This window comes from Pogona vitticeps, chromosome 5, assembly GCF_051106095.1.
Source record: "Pogona vitticeps strain Pit_001003342236 chromosome 5, PviZW2.1, whole genome shotgun sequence".
Classification (NCBI taxonomy): domain Eukaryota; kingdom Metazoa; phylum Chordata; class Lepidosauria; order Squamata; family Agamidae; genus Pogona; species Pogona vitticeps.
The window spans coordinates 147621758-147634800 of NC_135787.1; the positions used below are offsets into that span (position 1 = coordinate 147621758).

A 13043-nucleotide genomic window follows, 5' to 3' on the forward strand; every position below is an offset into this window, starting at 1 on the left:
TTCCAAACTTGCTGGCATATTGAATGTAGCACCTTAACAGCATCATCTTTCAAGATTTTAAATAGTTCAATTGGAATGCCATCACCTCCACTGGCCTTGTTGTTAGCCATGCTTTCTAAGGCCCACTTGACTTCACTCTCCAGGATGTCTGGCTCAAGGTCAGCAACTACATTGTCTGGGTTGTCCGGGATATCCAAATCTTTCTGATATAATTCCTCTGTGTATTCTTGCCACCTCTTCTTGACGTCTTCTGCTTCTGTTAGGTCCCTCCCATTTTTGTCTTTTATCATGTTCATTTTTGCGCAAAATGTTCCTCTAATATCTCCAATTTTCCTGAACAGATCTCTGGTCTTTCCTTTTCTGTTATCTTCCTCTATTTCTTTGCATTGTTCATTTAAGAAGGCCCTCTTGTCTCTCCTTGCTATTCTTTGGAAGTCTGCATTCAATTTTCTGTAACTTTCCCTATCTCCCTTGCATTTTGCTTCCCTTCTCCTCTCTGCTATTTCTAAGGCCTCGTTGGACAGCCACTTTGCTTTCTTGCATTTCCTTTTCTTTGGAATGGTTTTCGTTGCTGCCTCCTGGACAATGTTACGAGCCTCTATCCAAAGTTCTTCAGGCACTCTGTCCACCAAATCTAGTTCCTTAAATCTGTTCTTTACTTCCACTGTGTATTCATAAGGGATTTGGTTTAGATTATACCTGAGTGGCCCAGTGGTTTTTCCTACTCTCTTCAGTCTAAGCTTGAATTTTGCTATGAGAAGCTGATGATCAGAGCCGCAGTCAGCTCCAGGTCTTGTTTTTGCTGACTGTACAGAGCTTCTCCATCTTTGGCTGCAGAGAATATAGTCAATCTGATTTCGATATTGCCCATCTGGTGATTTCCATGTATAGAGTCGCCTCTTGTGTTGTTGGAAAAGAGTGTTTGTGATGACCAGCTTATTCTCTTGACAAAACTCTATTAGCCTTTGTCCTGCTTCGTTCTGAACTCCAAGGCCAAACTTCCCTGTTGTTCCTTTTATCTCTTGGCTCCCTACTTTAGCATTCCAGTCCCCTAGAATGAGAAGAACATCTTTCTTTGGTGTCAGTTCTAGAAGGTGTTGTAAATCTTCATAGAATTGTTCAATTTCAGTCTCCTCAGCAATGCTGGTTGGTGCATAAACTTGGATTATTGTGATGTTGAATGGTCTGCCTTGGATTCGTATTGACATCATTCTATCATTTTTGAGATTGTATCCCATTACAGCTTTTCCCAGTCTTTTGTTGACTATGAGGGCTACTCCATTCCTTCTACGGGATTCTTGCCCACAGTAGTAGATATGATAATCATCTGAGCTGAATTCGCCCATTCCTGTCCATTTTAGTTCACTGATGCCCAGGATGTCAATGTTTATTCTTGCCATCTCCTGTTTGACCACCTCCAGCTTCCCAAGGTTCATAGATCTTACATTCCAGGTTCCTATGCAGTATTTTTCTTTACAGCATTGGACTTTCCTTTCACTTCCAGGCACGTCCACAGCTGAGCGTCCTTTCGGCTTTGGCCCAACCACTTCATTAGCTCTGGAGCTACTTGTACTTGTCCTCCGCTCTTCCCCAGTAGCATGTTGGACGCCTTCCGACCTGAGGGGCCCATCTTCCAGCGTCATATCTTTTAGCCTTTTGTTTCTGATCATGGGGCGTTCTTGGCAAAGATACTGGAGTGGCTTGCCATTTCCTACTCCAGGTGGATTGCGTTTAGTCGGAACTCTCCACTATGTCCTGTCCGTCTTGGGTGTCCCTGCACGGCATAGCCCATAGCTATGGGTCCTAGACAAAATCAAACCCGAAGTATGCATTGGGATTATAAACAGACAAACAGCGGAGTTTAATGTCTGGTAAGAGGTCAGATCCGTTGGAGACCATTGGATCTTACTCTCATGTATATAGAGGGATATTAACAACTGTGCGGTTGATTACAGCCTAAAACTCCAGGAGACGAAATATTCTGGCGTGGGAACTGAACTGGTGGCACTCGGAACCTAAGTAGGAAAATTCACCACGATCCCTCGCCAAAGGACTCTTGGGGGCGTTGAATGGCTATCGCAGATACTAACTACCGTGTTCCTACTTCGCAGGATACGGAAGAATCCGCGTCGCCCCGGTCGGAGGCGAAACCTTCCTTGCGCGCGCAGCCTCGTGCCTTTCTCTGTCAGGACGGCTGCAAACATGGGGCGTTGCTGCTGTCCATGGGTCGCGCTGGGGCTGGTCGTCCTACTCGGGAAGGCACACTGCCACAACTTTGGACCTTACCCCGATATCACGAACAAGACCTTCATCAAGTTGTACGTCGACGCTCACAACAAATACCGCAGCGAAGTCAAACCCTCGGCTGCCAACATGCGCTACATGGTGCGTCCCCTCGAATGGGGCTGAAGGCGGCAAACACGGCAGAGAGGGAAGGGGGCGGGAAAACGGCGGGAAAAGTCGCGGCACCGATTGTGGCCTTAAGAGGGAAAGTTTCCCGTTTGCTCCGAAATAAGGAAGAGTTGTGGCACCTTGAAAACTAACAGATTAAGTCTGTCCGCTGAGGCGACACTCGTGAGCTCTTGAAGAAATAGGCTACGGTCCACAAACCAGTAAACCACATAGGCTTTAGCAAGGTGCCACAAGAACCTGTGGTTTTGCTGCAAAAGAGTATCACGGCTAAGTCCCTTGACAACTTATTCTGGTTTCTTCGCGGAAAACACAAACAGATCTCTGCCTACTATTCACTACGGTGATGGTCACTAGCAGCTGATTATGAGGAACTGGGCTCAAATTGTTCCTTTGTTTGATATTCCTGCAGTGTCTTTAAGAGAGAGAACAATGGGGGGGGGGGGTTGCTTCAGGATCCCAAAGTCAAACAGGCTAAAATACATACCTTGATGTGGCAAGAAGAGTTTGCTAGTTTCCACCTCAGAAAGCAAAATGTATTTGGCCTGCCCTGAAGGCAAAGAGAATAATCTGTTCCTAAATAATTTTCATTTTAATTTGAATTCATACCCCCGAGGAATAGGCATAAGGGCAGATACCAGATTCTTAAAATGTTTATAGTTGCTGCTGCCAATGTGTTGTACAGAGGTGTAGGGGCTCAGACCCATAACTTTGTGACATCAGTCTGATATTACTCTGCCATGATAAAAGCATTCTGCATTTTTATTGCCTTTTATATTTTCCAGCATTACATTGTAGAGTATGTGCTTGGCCATAATCTAAATCAGTGTGATTGAACTTTATTTTTTTAATGCCACTTAAAAATTACCTTCCAAAGCAGCTGAGAGCCCCACATAATTTTTTTTAAAAAAACCTTCTAAATCTAAGCATAGAAGCAGAAAGGCAGTGTAAAGAAAAAGTGCAGAGGGAAAGTCTGTTTGACAATGTCAGAACTAAGGGATGAGATGTCTGCAGTCATTTATATTCACTTGGGGACCAGGCCAAACTTTTTTCTTGGTGGCACTCTTGGTTAGAGGGTAGCTTTTATCCCTCTGGCCAGTGAAAGGCTGGATAAAAGATGGTTGGAACCACATATTCTTTCTAGTGTTTATCTTGCTATAATATGAAGGGGGAAGCAAGAAGTGCAACCTCTCTGTAGCCTTTGGTTCCCTTACATAGGGCAGAATATGCTTCCCATCAGTTTGTTTTCTCAAATCAGAGACATAACTTGGAGAGCTTGATAAAAATGCATCCAAATAAGCTGGTGTATTCTATATTTGAGCAGAACTGAATGTAACGTCAATGTATTTATTAGATGTGAATAATGACATTCTCTTTTGCTTTGCAGACATTTGATATAGCATTAGCTAGAATAGCCAAAGCATATGGAAAGAAATGCATTTGGAAGCATAACAAGAATACTAAAATCCACCCTGACCATAAATTTAGACCATTTGGAGAAAATTTGTGGATGGGAAGTGCCGGCAGAAGACCATTTAATCCTGTTGGTGCCATTGGGTCATTTCACTCGGAGGTAAAATTCTACGATTTCAGTTCTCACAAGTGTACAGACGTATGTGGCCATTATACTCAGGTAAGTTTTACTCTTCTCAGCTCAGGTAACCTACAAGTTCTGAAGCCTAATAGCTAGAACTGTGCAGTTATAAAGCAGTGGTTATGGTGTCCAGATAGTGATACTTCATGAAAATATTTTCCTTCACAAATAGTAAATGCTGCTTATTCAGAAAATAGAGTGGCAGAAATTAGTTCAGAGGCAGTTGAAATTTTTTTAAAAAAATCAGCTCCAAAGATGTTACACAGCCCTTGTAACATCTGTAAAAACTGAGCTATAGCAGAAGTCTAGCATTATGCTTTTAAGGCATAAGCACACTATTAAGATTCTTATCATGAGAATGAAAGTCAAATTGCCTTGGGATGCTTCCTGTCTGGCCTATTGAACTCCTGTCCTGTGTGAGAAGTTCAGCTTGCCCATGCAAAGAGCAGCAAAGCACCAATGCCCACTAGCCACCACACTCAGGAGACAAAGGTGAAAGGATAACTGAACAAGAACTTGACATAGCACTTAGTGTAACTGGCACTATGATATAACTGAGAAATGTCAGAATGCTATACAAAATTGTGGCAACCCTCCCCTTCCTACATATTTGTTTACAATATTTCTGTGCTGACCAGGATTTCTGGGACTTTTAGTCCATGAACACCTGGGGAACCACTAAACAGAGGTCATTTCATAGGGCAACCATTTAATTCCCAAACTAAAAATCGTTATACTTGGCAATCTAAGGGTATTTTATAGAAGAGGCTTAACTATTCTAAGATCTAGCATTCTAAAGCTATTATGTGTATCTCTTGGTTTTCACATCCCTTGATGCTGACAATTGTCTGTTTCCATAACACAGTTGGTTTGATTGTAGTCATCTTTTGTGTAGTTTGAATCGTATCATGTACAAGAAGACCTTCAACTAAATCATCGTTTTGTTCTTACAAAGTCATATTTCCTTACCATGGGTAAATGTTTACTATAGCTTGAAATCAGTCTCATGTCATTTAAGATTAAGTATTAAAAGGGTTAACGGTGGGGCTGCAGATTCTTCATCCCTGACCTGAAATCCTGTTGTGCAGCTCTGAGTATATAACAGCAATGATGTTGGCAGCAGTAGCAAATTGCTGCTGAGTAAAGGCTTTTTTTGGCAATTTCGAGTGCCGATGACTTCACTGCATTGTGTACAAGTCGCATGCACTCTAATCACCTTTTAATCAGCAGCAGTTTTCCTTTAATGAATGGCAATTTGCCACCGATTATGATGTCATCTCCATTGTCCACATGACACTGTGCAGCAGGATTTTAAGCAGTGTATGAAAGTGGGAAGGACTTCGAGAGAAACTGAAATTCAGAAAATATCTTGTTTAGCATAAACCCATTGCGGCTTGGGTCCAGGGTAATTAAAGGATTGTATCACCCCAGATGAGCCTTCTCAACTTTTAAGATCTGGGGAGGCCCTTCTCTTGGTTCCTCCACCTTCCCAAGCCTGTTTGGTATGGACATAAGAGAGGACCTTCTCTGTGGTGGCTCCTATGCAGTGGTGGCTCCCTGCCCCCAAAAGGCCCCTCTCTCTTGGTCATCAGGCAAATATCTTCCTCTTCAGGCAGGCTTTTAAACAGTAAGTGTATCAGGAATGCTTGTTCATGAACTTATATATTTTAAAATATTTTAACATTGTTTTTAATCTTGGTATTTAATATTAATATACATTTAATTTATACAGTATTTTTAAACTGTTGTTCATTTTATAGTTGTGAGCTAGGCAGTTATATAAATGATATAAATAAATAAGCACAGCTTGTATATTATGCTATATAATAAAAGCTGTTCTTTTCCAGGTTGTTTGGGCTAATTCTTACAAGGTGGGCTGTGCAGTTGTTTATTGCCGTTTAGTGGGCAAATCGAAGAATATGGAACTTCTAGTATGCAATTATGCCCCAGCGTAAGTTAACAAATCTTAAACAAATATAGAATTCTCATTCTATTATTGGAACGAAAAGCATTCTAACATGAGTGATTTTATTTGAACTTCTTTGTGTATACATTTTGTAATTTTAACATATTTTCATTATTATTAATCTAAAAAGGAACTACTATATGTTATGTTATCCAGCCATTGCTGTGTTTAACAGTGTTTGTCCTGATTTAAAATACTAAAGCATTAGAGCAGTGATGGCTAACCTTTTTGAGCCCGAGTGCCCAAACGGCAACACAGAACCAAATTATTTCTTTCGAAGGGTCAACACTGCAATTAAATCTGAATACTGATGTTTTAGTTTAGAAAAAACAACTCATAGAGTTGTCTGAATTAATCATCACCTTTTGTCTTTAAAACATAACAAAACTTTCAATGATACAAACACTTTTTTATTGGAAAATAACCATGTAGTAAATGGAAACAAATACTAAAGTAATACAAGCCAGGTAATTTATACAAAGTTTAAAAATAATTATATGCATGCATTTTTGATAAGGGATACTCAACCTAAGGGATGTGGTGGTGCTGCGGGCTAAACCGCAGAAGCCTGTGCTGCAGGGTCAGAAGACCAAGCAGTCATAAGATCGAATCCACGTGACGGAGTGAGCTCCCGTTGCTTGTCCCAGCTCCTGCCAACCTAGCGGTTCGAAAGCATGCAAATGCAAGTAGATAAATAGGGACCACCTCGGTGGGAAGGTAACAGCGTTCCATGTCTAAGTCGCACTGGCCATGTGACCACGGAAGATTGTCTTCGGACAAAATGCTGGCTTTATGGCTTGGAAACGGGGATGAGCACCGACCCCTAGAGTCAAACACAACTGGACAAAAATTGTCAGGGGGAACCTTTACCTTTACCTTTTTACTCAACCTAGCATGCTTTTGCACAACGTGATTTTTTGATGTTGTATGCATGCTGATAATTTGTCAAACCTTGGCCCATATGCTGTTAGTTTGAGAGCAACACATGCAGTAGCCAGACAACCCAGATAGTGTGGCTGCTGACCTTGAGCCAGACATCCTGGAGAGTGAAGTCAAGTGGACCTTAGAAAGCATGGCCAACAGCAAGGCCAGTGGAGGTGATGGCATTCCAGTTGAACTATTTAAAATCTTAAAAGATGATGCTGTTAAGGTGCTACACTCAGTATGCCAGCAAGTTTGGAAAACTCAACAGTGGCCAGAGGCCTGGAAAATATGAGTCTACATCCCAATCCCAAAGAAGGGCAGTGCCAAAGAATGCTCCAACTACTGTACAATTGCACTCATTTCACACACTAGCAAAGTTATGCTCAGAATCCTCCAAGGTAGGCTTCAGCAGTATGTGGACCGAAAACTCCCAGAAGTACAAGCTGGATTTCGAAGGGGCACAAAATTAGAGACCAAATCGCTAACATGCACTGGATTATAGAGAAAGCCACAGAGTTCAAGAAAAAGATCTACTTCTGCTTCATTGACTATGCAAAAGCCTTTGACTGTGTGGACCACAGCAAACTATGTCAAGTCCTTAAAGAAATGGGAGTGCCCAACCATCTTATCTATCTCCTGAGAAATCTATATGTGGGACAGGAAGCAACAGTTAGAACTGGATATGGAACAACTGATTGGTTCAAAATTGGGAAAGGAGTACGACAAGGCTGTATATTGTCTACATGCTTATTTAACTTATATGCAGATACCTCATGAGAAAGTCTGGACTGGAGGAATCCCAAGCCGGAATTAAGACTGCCAGAAGAAATATCAACAACCTCTGATATGCAGATGATACCACTCATAGCAGAAAGTGAGGAGGAATTAAAGAACCTCTTAATGAGGGTGAAAGAGGAGAGCACAAAAAATGGTCTGAAGCTCAATATTAAAAAAAACCAAGATCATGGCCACTGGTCCCATCACCTCCTGGCAAATTGAAAGGGGAAGATATAGAGGCAGTGACAGATTTTACTTTCTTGGGCTCCATGATCACTGCAGATGGTAACATCAGCCACGATATTCTTGGGAGGAAAGCGATGAGAAACTTAGAGAGCATCTTAAAAACCAGAGGCATCATCTTGCAAACAAAGGTCCGCATAATCAAAGCTATGGTTTTTCCAGTAGCAATATATGGAAGTGAGAGCTGGACCATAAAGAAGGCTGACTGCTCAAGAGTTGATGCCTTTGAATTATGGTGTTGGAGGAGACACTTGAGAGTCCCCTGGACTGCAAGGAGAACAAACCTATCCATTCTAAAGGAAATCAAACCTGAGTGCTCACTGGAAGGACAGATACTGAAGCTGAGGCTCCAATACTTTGGCCATCTCATGAGAAGAGAAGACTCCCTGGAGAAGACCCTGATGTTGAGAAAATGTGAAAGCAAGAAGAGCAGGTGAAACAGAGGACAAGATGGATGGATAGTGTCACCGAAGCTACCAACATGAATTTGACCCAACTCCGGGAGGCAGTGGAAGACAGGAGGGCCTCGCGTGCTCTGGTCCATGGGGTCATGAAGAATCGGACATGACTTAATGACTAAACAGCAACAACATTTATAAAGCTTATTAAGTAAATTGAAATTCTGGACTTGTTTCCTCCAAAATAAGCCACCCTCAGAAAAGCAGCTATATACATGAGTGCAGACTTTAAACACACATTTTATACACTACATAAAGTGTATACACACATTTCACTTATTTGAAATGTAGTGTTGGAAAAGAGTTTTACAGATAGCATGACTTGTCAGAAAGATAAGTAAAACAAATTAAGTGTGGACTTTCACTACAAGCTAAAATAACTAAACAAAGGGTACTGTACTACCATCATAAGAAGACAAGCTCACTGGAAAAGGCAGCAATGCAAGAAAAAGTACAGAGCAGTAGGAAAAGAGGAAAACTGCACATGAGATGGATTGACACAATAAAGAAACCCAGTCTTTTGTTTGTAAGACCTTTTGTTTGGTGTTGCAGTCAAAGTAGGACCAGGAGCAGAAAGACTGGGATTCAGATTTTGGGAATAAACTGTGATACTCTTGCCTGCTTTGGAGATGAGAAATAGAGAAACGCAATTGCTACACACTTCAGATTTCGGCTGTTCTCAGCAAACTGCAGAGCTAAATGCAGTGGAGACTAACAGTTTTGAGTCACACACAATTTTTCCTAGGTTTTGAGCCACTTTTCAGTTTTGAGTCACACACAATTTTTTCCCCTAAACTTTTAATTCCACAGCATTAACACAGAACCCTTTGACAAGAAAAAAAAACACGTTTCCAAAGAGACACTCTGCTTTGATGAAACAAAGTCAGAGTAACATTTATAAACATACACATAAAAGTGTACACACACACCTCCATCTGTACATACAATTAAACATGCTTGATGAAGTCACACTTTCCTTTACTCCTTAACCTGCAGCCTTTCCCTCCTGCTTGCAAAGTCACCTCTGGGCAGGGGCCAGCTGTAACCAATCAAACAGGCTTATCTCCAATCTCTTAAAGAGATCTCTTAAAGAAGGAGTGCTGGAACCAAGGAAATTAGCAAGAAGAGGTGGCTGGCGATGGTTTGGCTGTGGTGGTGGGGTAGCAGCAGCAGGTGGGTAGTGCTTTGCTTGCATGCCAAGGGAGATGTCTCTGCGTGCCACGGGTGACACATGTGCCATAGGTTCGCCATCATTGCATTAGAGCATGGTATGTTATAAATTTATTCAGCATTGTGGGGTTCTTCACAAAATCCCTGTCCTTGAAGTGTCTTTATGTTGCCAGACAGTGCTTGTGACCATTTCTTTATTATATCCTGAATTTTTTGTTCTTTAGGGGCAACTATGCTGGAGTCCGCCCTTATAAAACAGGACGTTCATGCAGTGCGTGCCCACAAGGAGACACTTGTCAAAATAATCTCTGCAGTAAGTATAGAAGAAAGCTAATTCATGAAAAGGATGTCCTGCCCCTTGGTTAGTCTCTAGGTTATATCCCTGAAACACTAGTGAGGACTTCTAATGAGTTCAAAGCATGAAACCAAGGCAGCAGTAATGATTTCCTGAATATACATGTGTGCTTTCACGTAACTAAATGACTGCAAGTCACACTTCACCTTTCTATATGTAAATGGAAAGTTCAAGAAGAAACCTTTATGATATAAATTACCTTGCAAAGTATTAGAAAATCTGTAAATGCACTGAAGAGTTTTGGCATCTGATAGCAGAGACAGTCAAAACTTCAGCAACTTATGTTACTGGTTTTGTGCAATGCTCTGGACAAGTTCACCATTGCAGTGGAACACTATAGATTGCTACCAATTTCCAGTGATGTTGGCAAGTCTTTTGAGTCTGAGTCCCAAGTCCAAGTCTTTGGTACCAGGTCCCATGTCTGAGTTTTTGGTACCAAATCCTGAGTCCCAAATCCAAATCCCTGTTAAAACCAAGTTGACAGCAAATCCTGCAACTCGAGTCCTCATTCCTGCCAATTTCTGAGTGCTGTCTAAATGTACAGTGGTGCCTCGCAAGACACATGTAATTCGTTCCGCGAGTAGCACTGTCTTGCATTGCATTCCTATGGGAACCTCGCAAGACGTAAAAATTTCATTCGTCTTGCGAGGCATCGGTCTTGCGAAAATCATTCATCTTGTGAAGCATGGCCATAGAAGAAGCTGTCTTGCGAGGCACCATAGCGATCGCAAAAACCATTCATCTTCTGGGTTTTTCGTCCCACGAGGCATCACTGTATAGCAGTTCATAAGCTCAAGGGAGTCGGCCAAGAAGGTTAAGGTCATGCTAAGGTCCCAGAGGCGGTACGTACAGTGGTGCCTCGCTTAACGAGCGCACTGTTTAATGACGAATCCGAATAGCGACCCGTTTTTTGGGGTCGCTAATGTGATCGCATTGCGATGTTTAGATAGGCTAAACATCGCATTGTGATCATTTCTTCACCCGGCGGCCATTTTGGAAACAGCTGATTGGTGGTTCCAAAATGGCCGTCGGGTGCAGAAAATGGCCACCCGCACCATTTTTGCACCCTGCCCTTGCTTACTGGGCAGCGAAAATGGCGGCCAGATCCAGGATTCTTCGCTTACCGGTGAGTTTTTCCCTAATAGGAACGCATTAAACGGAGTTTAATGCGTTCCTATGGGTTTTCCCTGCCCGGATAGCGAAGAATCAGGATAGCGACGTTAATCTTGGAATGGATTAACGTCGCTATGCGGGGCACCACTGTATTATAATTTTGTTTTGCAAGTCAATTCCAACTTATGGTGAACCTGCCACCCAATGCTTTATAGGTACAAAATGCTCAAGAGTGGTTTTTTAGTCCTTCCTTCTAATAGAGCTCTAGGACCATACAGCTTGCTGAAGGCTGCAAAAACTGACTTCTGTCCTGAGAAGCACATGGGGAAATCAAACCGTTGATACCAGTAGCTAGGTGTTCCAACCCACTGAGGTATCCATCCAGTATGTTAGAAACTTGATAATGATTGTGTGTCATCAGGTCAATTCTGACTAATGGTGACCCTTTTCAGAGTTTTCTTGATAGAGAGTGCTCAGAAATGATTTACCATTGCCTTCTGGGGTGGGGGTGGGAGGATGGACATCTTAGGATTGTGCAGCTTGTCCAAGGCTGACTTTTCTAGGATGCACAGGGAGAATTGTACTTCCCACCTCTGGCTCAAAACTTAATGCTTTTTTCTGGTGAAGATATGCACTGAAAAATGGCAGCTGGGAAAATATGACACCTGGTGCATTTTAAGTTCTAGGGTAGACAGTTAATATAATATTCTTGCATTCATTTTCTATACAAGTTTGCAACTAGATTTATCTCTTCACAACTGTTCAAATTCTGAGAACAGGCTATATAAGCATATTGTTCAGATACGCATAGAAAGAATGAGAAAGCACTATAGAATACCTGTTGCTTTTGCCTTAATGAAATTATGAATTATGAAGTCAGCTTTTTGTATGAAGCACAGGGTGGGATAGGATAGGATAATTTTATTATGGTCAAGGACCAGCAAGACAGGGTGGGAATCAGTATAATCAACCTTTGTATAAGCAAGAGAGCGTTCTTTCTACTTCAACTGTAATTTCTTACAGGTTTTCTTTTCCCCTTTTACCAGGAAATCCAGAACGTGACAAATCAAATACCAGTATGTATTTCAGTTCTATTTTGTGTTTTGAATTTATTTCAAGAGCAAAATTCACATTCAGTAATGTTTTCCCTTTTTTTATATAGGTTATGCAAACTGGTATCCACCTTATGAATATGAGATTAGATGTGATGCATCCTGTATTGCTGTTGCAATTTTAAGGCCTTTGTTGATGTTCATAATGCTTCCAGTTGTTTACTACTTGAAACTACGTTATCCTAGTTTAAGTTTTGGAATATAGACTCAAGTTTTCCTTTCAATATCTCAGAATGACTGAAGAATCACATTTACATGAATGGTTTTATTGTTGTCATTGGCATTACATTTTCAAAATATATTTGGTTGACTTCATTGTTTTATTGGGTCTTTTACATTTTCTCAAATTTTTGTTCTGTATGAAAGAAAGTGGAATATTTTTAAATCTTGAAGATATGATGAAAATAAAATAGATGTCGATCTCCAGTGTGGTCAACATAAGATAAAAATAAGAATTAAGTTTCTTAAATATATGTGTAATTGTTTGGCATGATTCTCATGCTATTAACTAATAAATTATTATGCACTAAATTAAATGTAGTTGTCTATTTGGTTTCAAATAATCCATGCAAAGTTCAATTCCTGTGTCATCAAATATTAAATATTTGTTGAAGGGGAGGAATTGTTTGTATCTTGATCTCCAACCTTGCCAAGATGGCAGTCAGAGACGCTGAGATAGAGCCTCAAATAGCTGTTCCTTCCAGGCACCAGCTATGTCCCAGGCCAGCTCTTTTCCTCCTGAACAGAGCAGGGAAGAACAAGGACAACTGAATGGTCCTCAACTGGAAAAATGAACCTCAAAGTGGTGCTCATTCACTTGTCCACCCTCTCTTCTCTTGGAGAGTTAAGGAAGGGTCAGGGAGCTTGCCAGACATCTTGTGGGATGGATGGATGAACCTAATGGGTTGAATGTTCCCTAACC

General features: G+C 41.4%; 1 protein-coding gene across 2 annotated transcripts; it reads left to right on the forward strand.

The window, feature by feature from the left end:
* Positions 1–1923: 1923 nt before the first annotated feature.
* On the forward strand, positions 1924–12657 carry LOC110084798 (GLIPR1-like protein 1). 2 transcript variants are annotated; one of them, XM_073000363.2, is made up of 6 exons: positions 1924–2385; positions 3797–4042; positions 5851–5954; positions 9766–9854; positions 12033–12085; positions 12172–12657. In XM_073000363.2, the coding sequence occupies exons 1-6, from the start codon at positions 2203–2205 to the stop codon at positions 12244–12246; spliced, it is 750 nt and encodes a 249-aa protein (XP_072856464.2). In that variant the 5' UTR covers positions 1924–2202; the 3' UTR covers positions 12247–12657. The 2 variants fall into 2 exon arrangements, with proteins under 2 accessions (XP_072856464.2, XP_020660101.3); XM_020804442.3 differs by having other exon boundaries at positions 1933–2385; positions 12056–12085.
* The last annotated feature ends 386 nt before the right edge of the window (positions 12658–13043 follow it).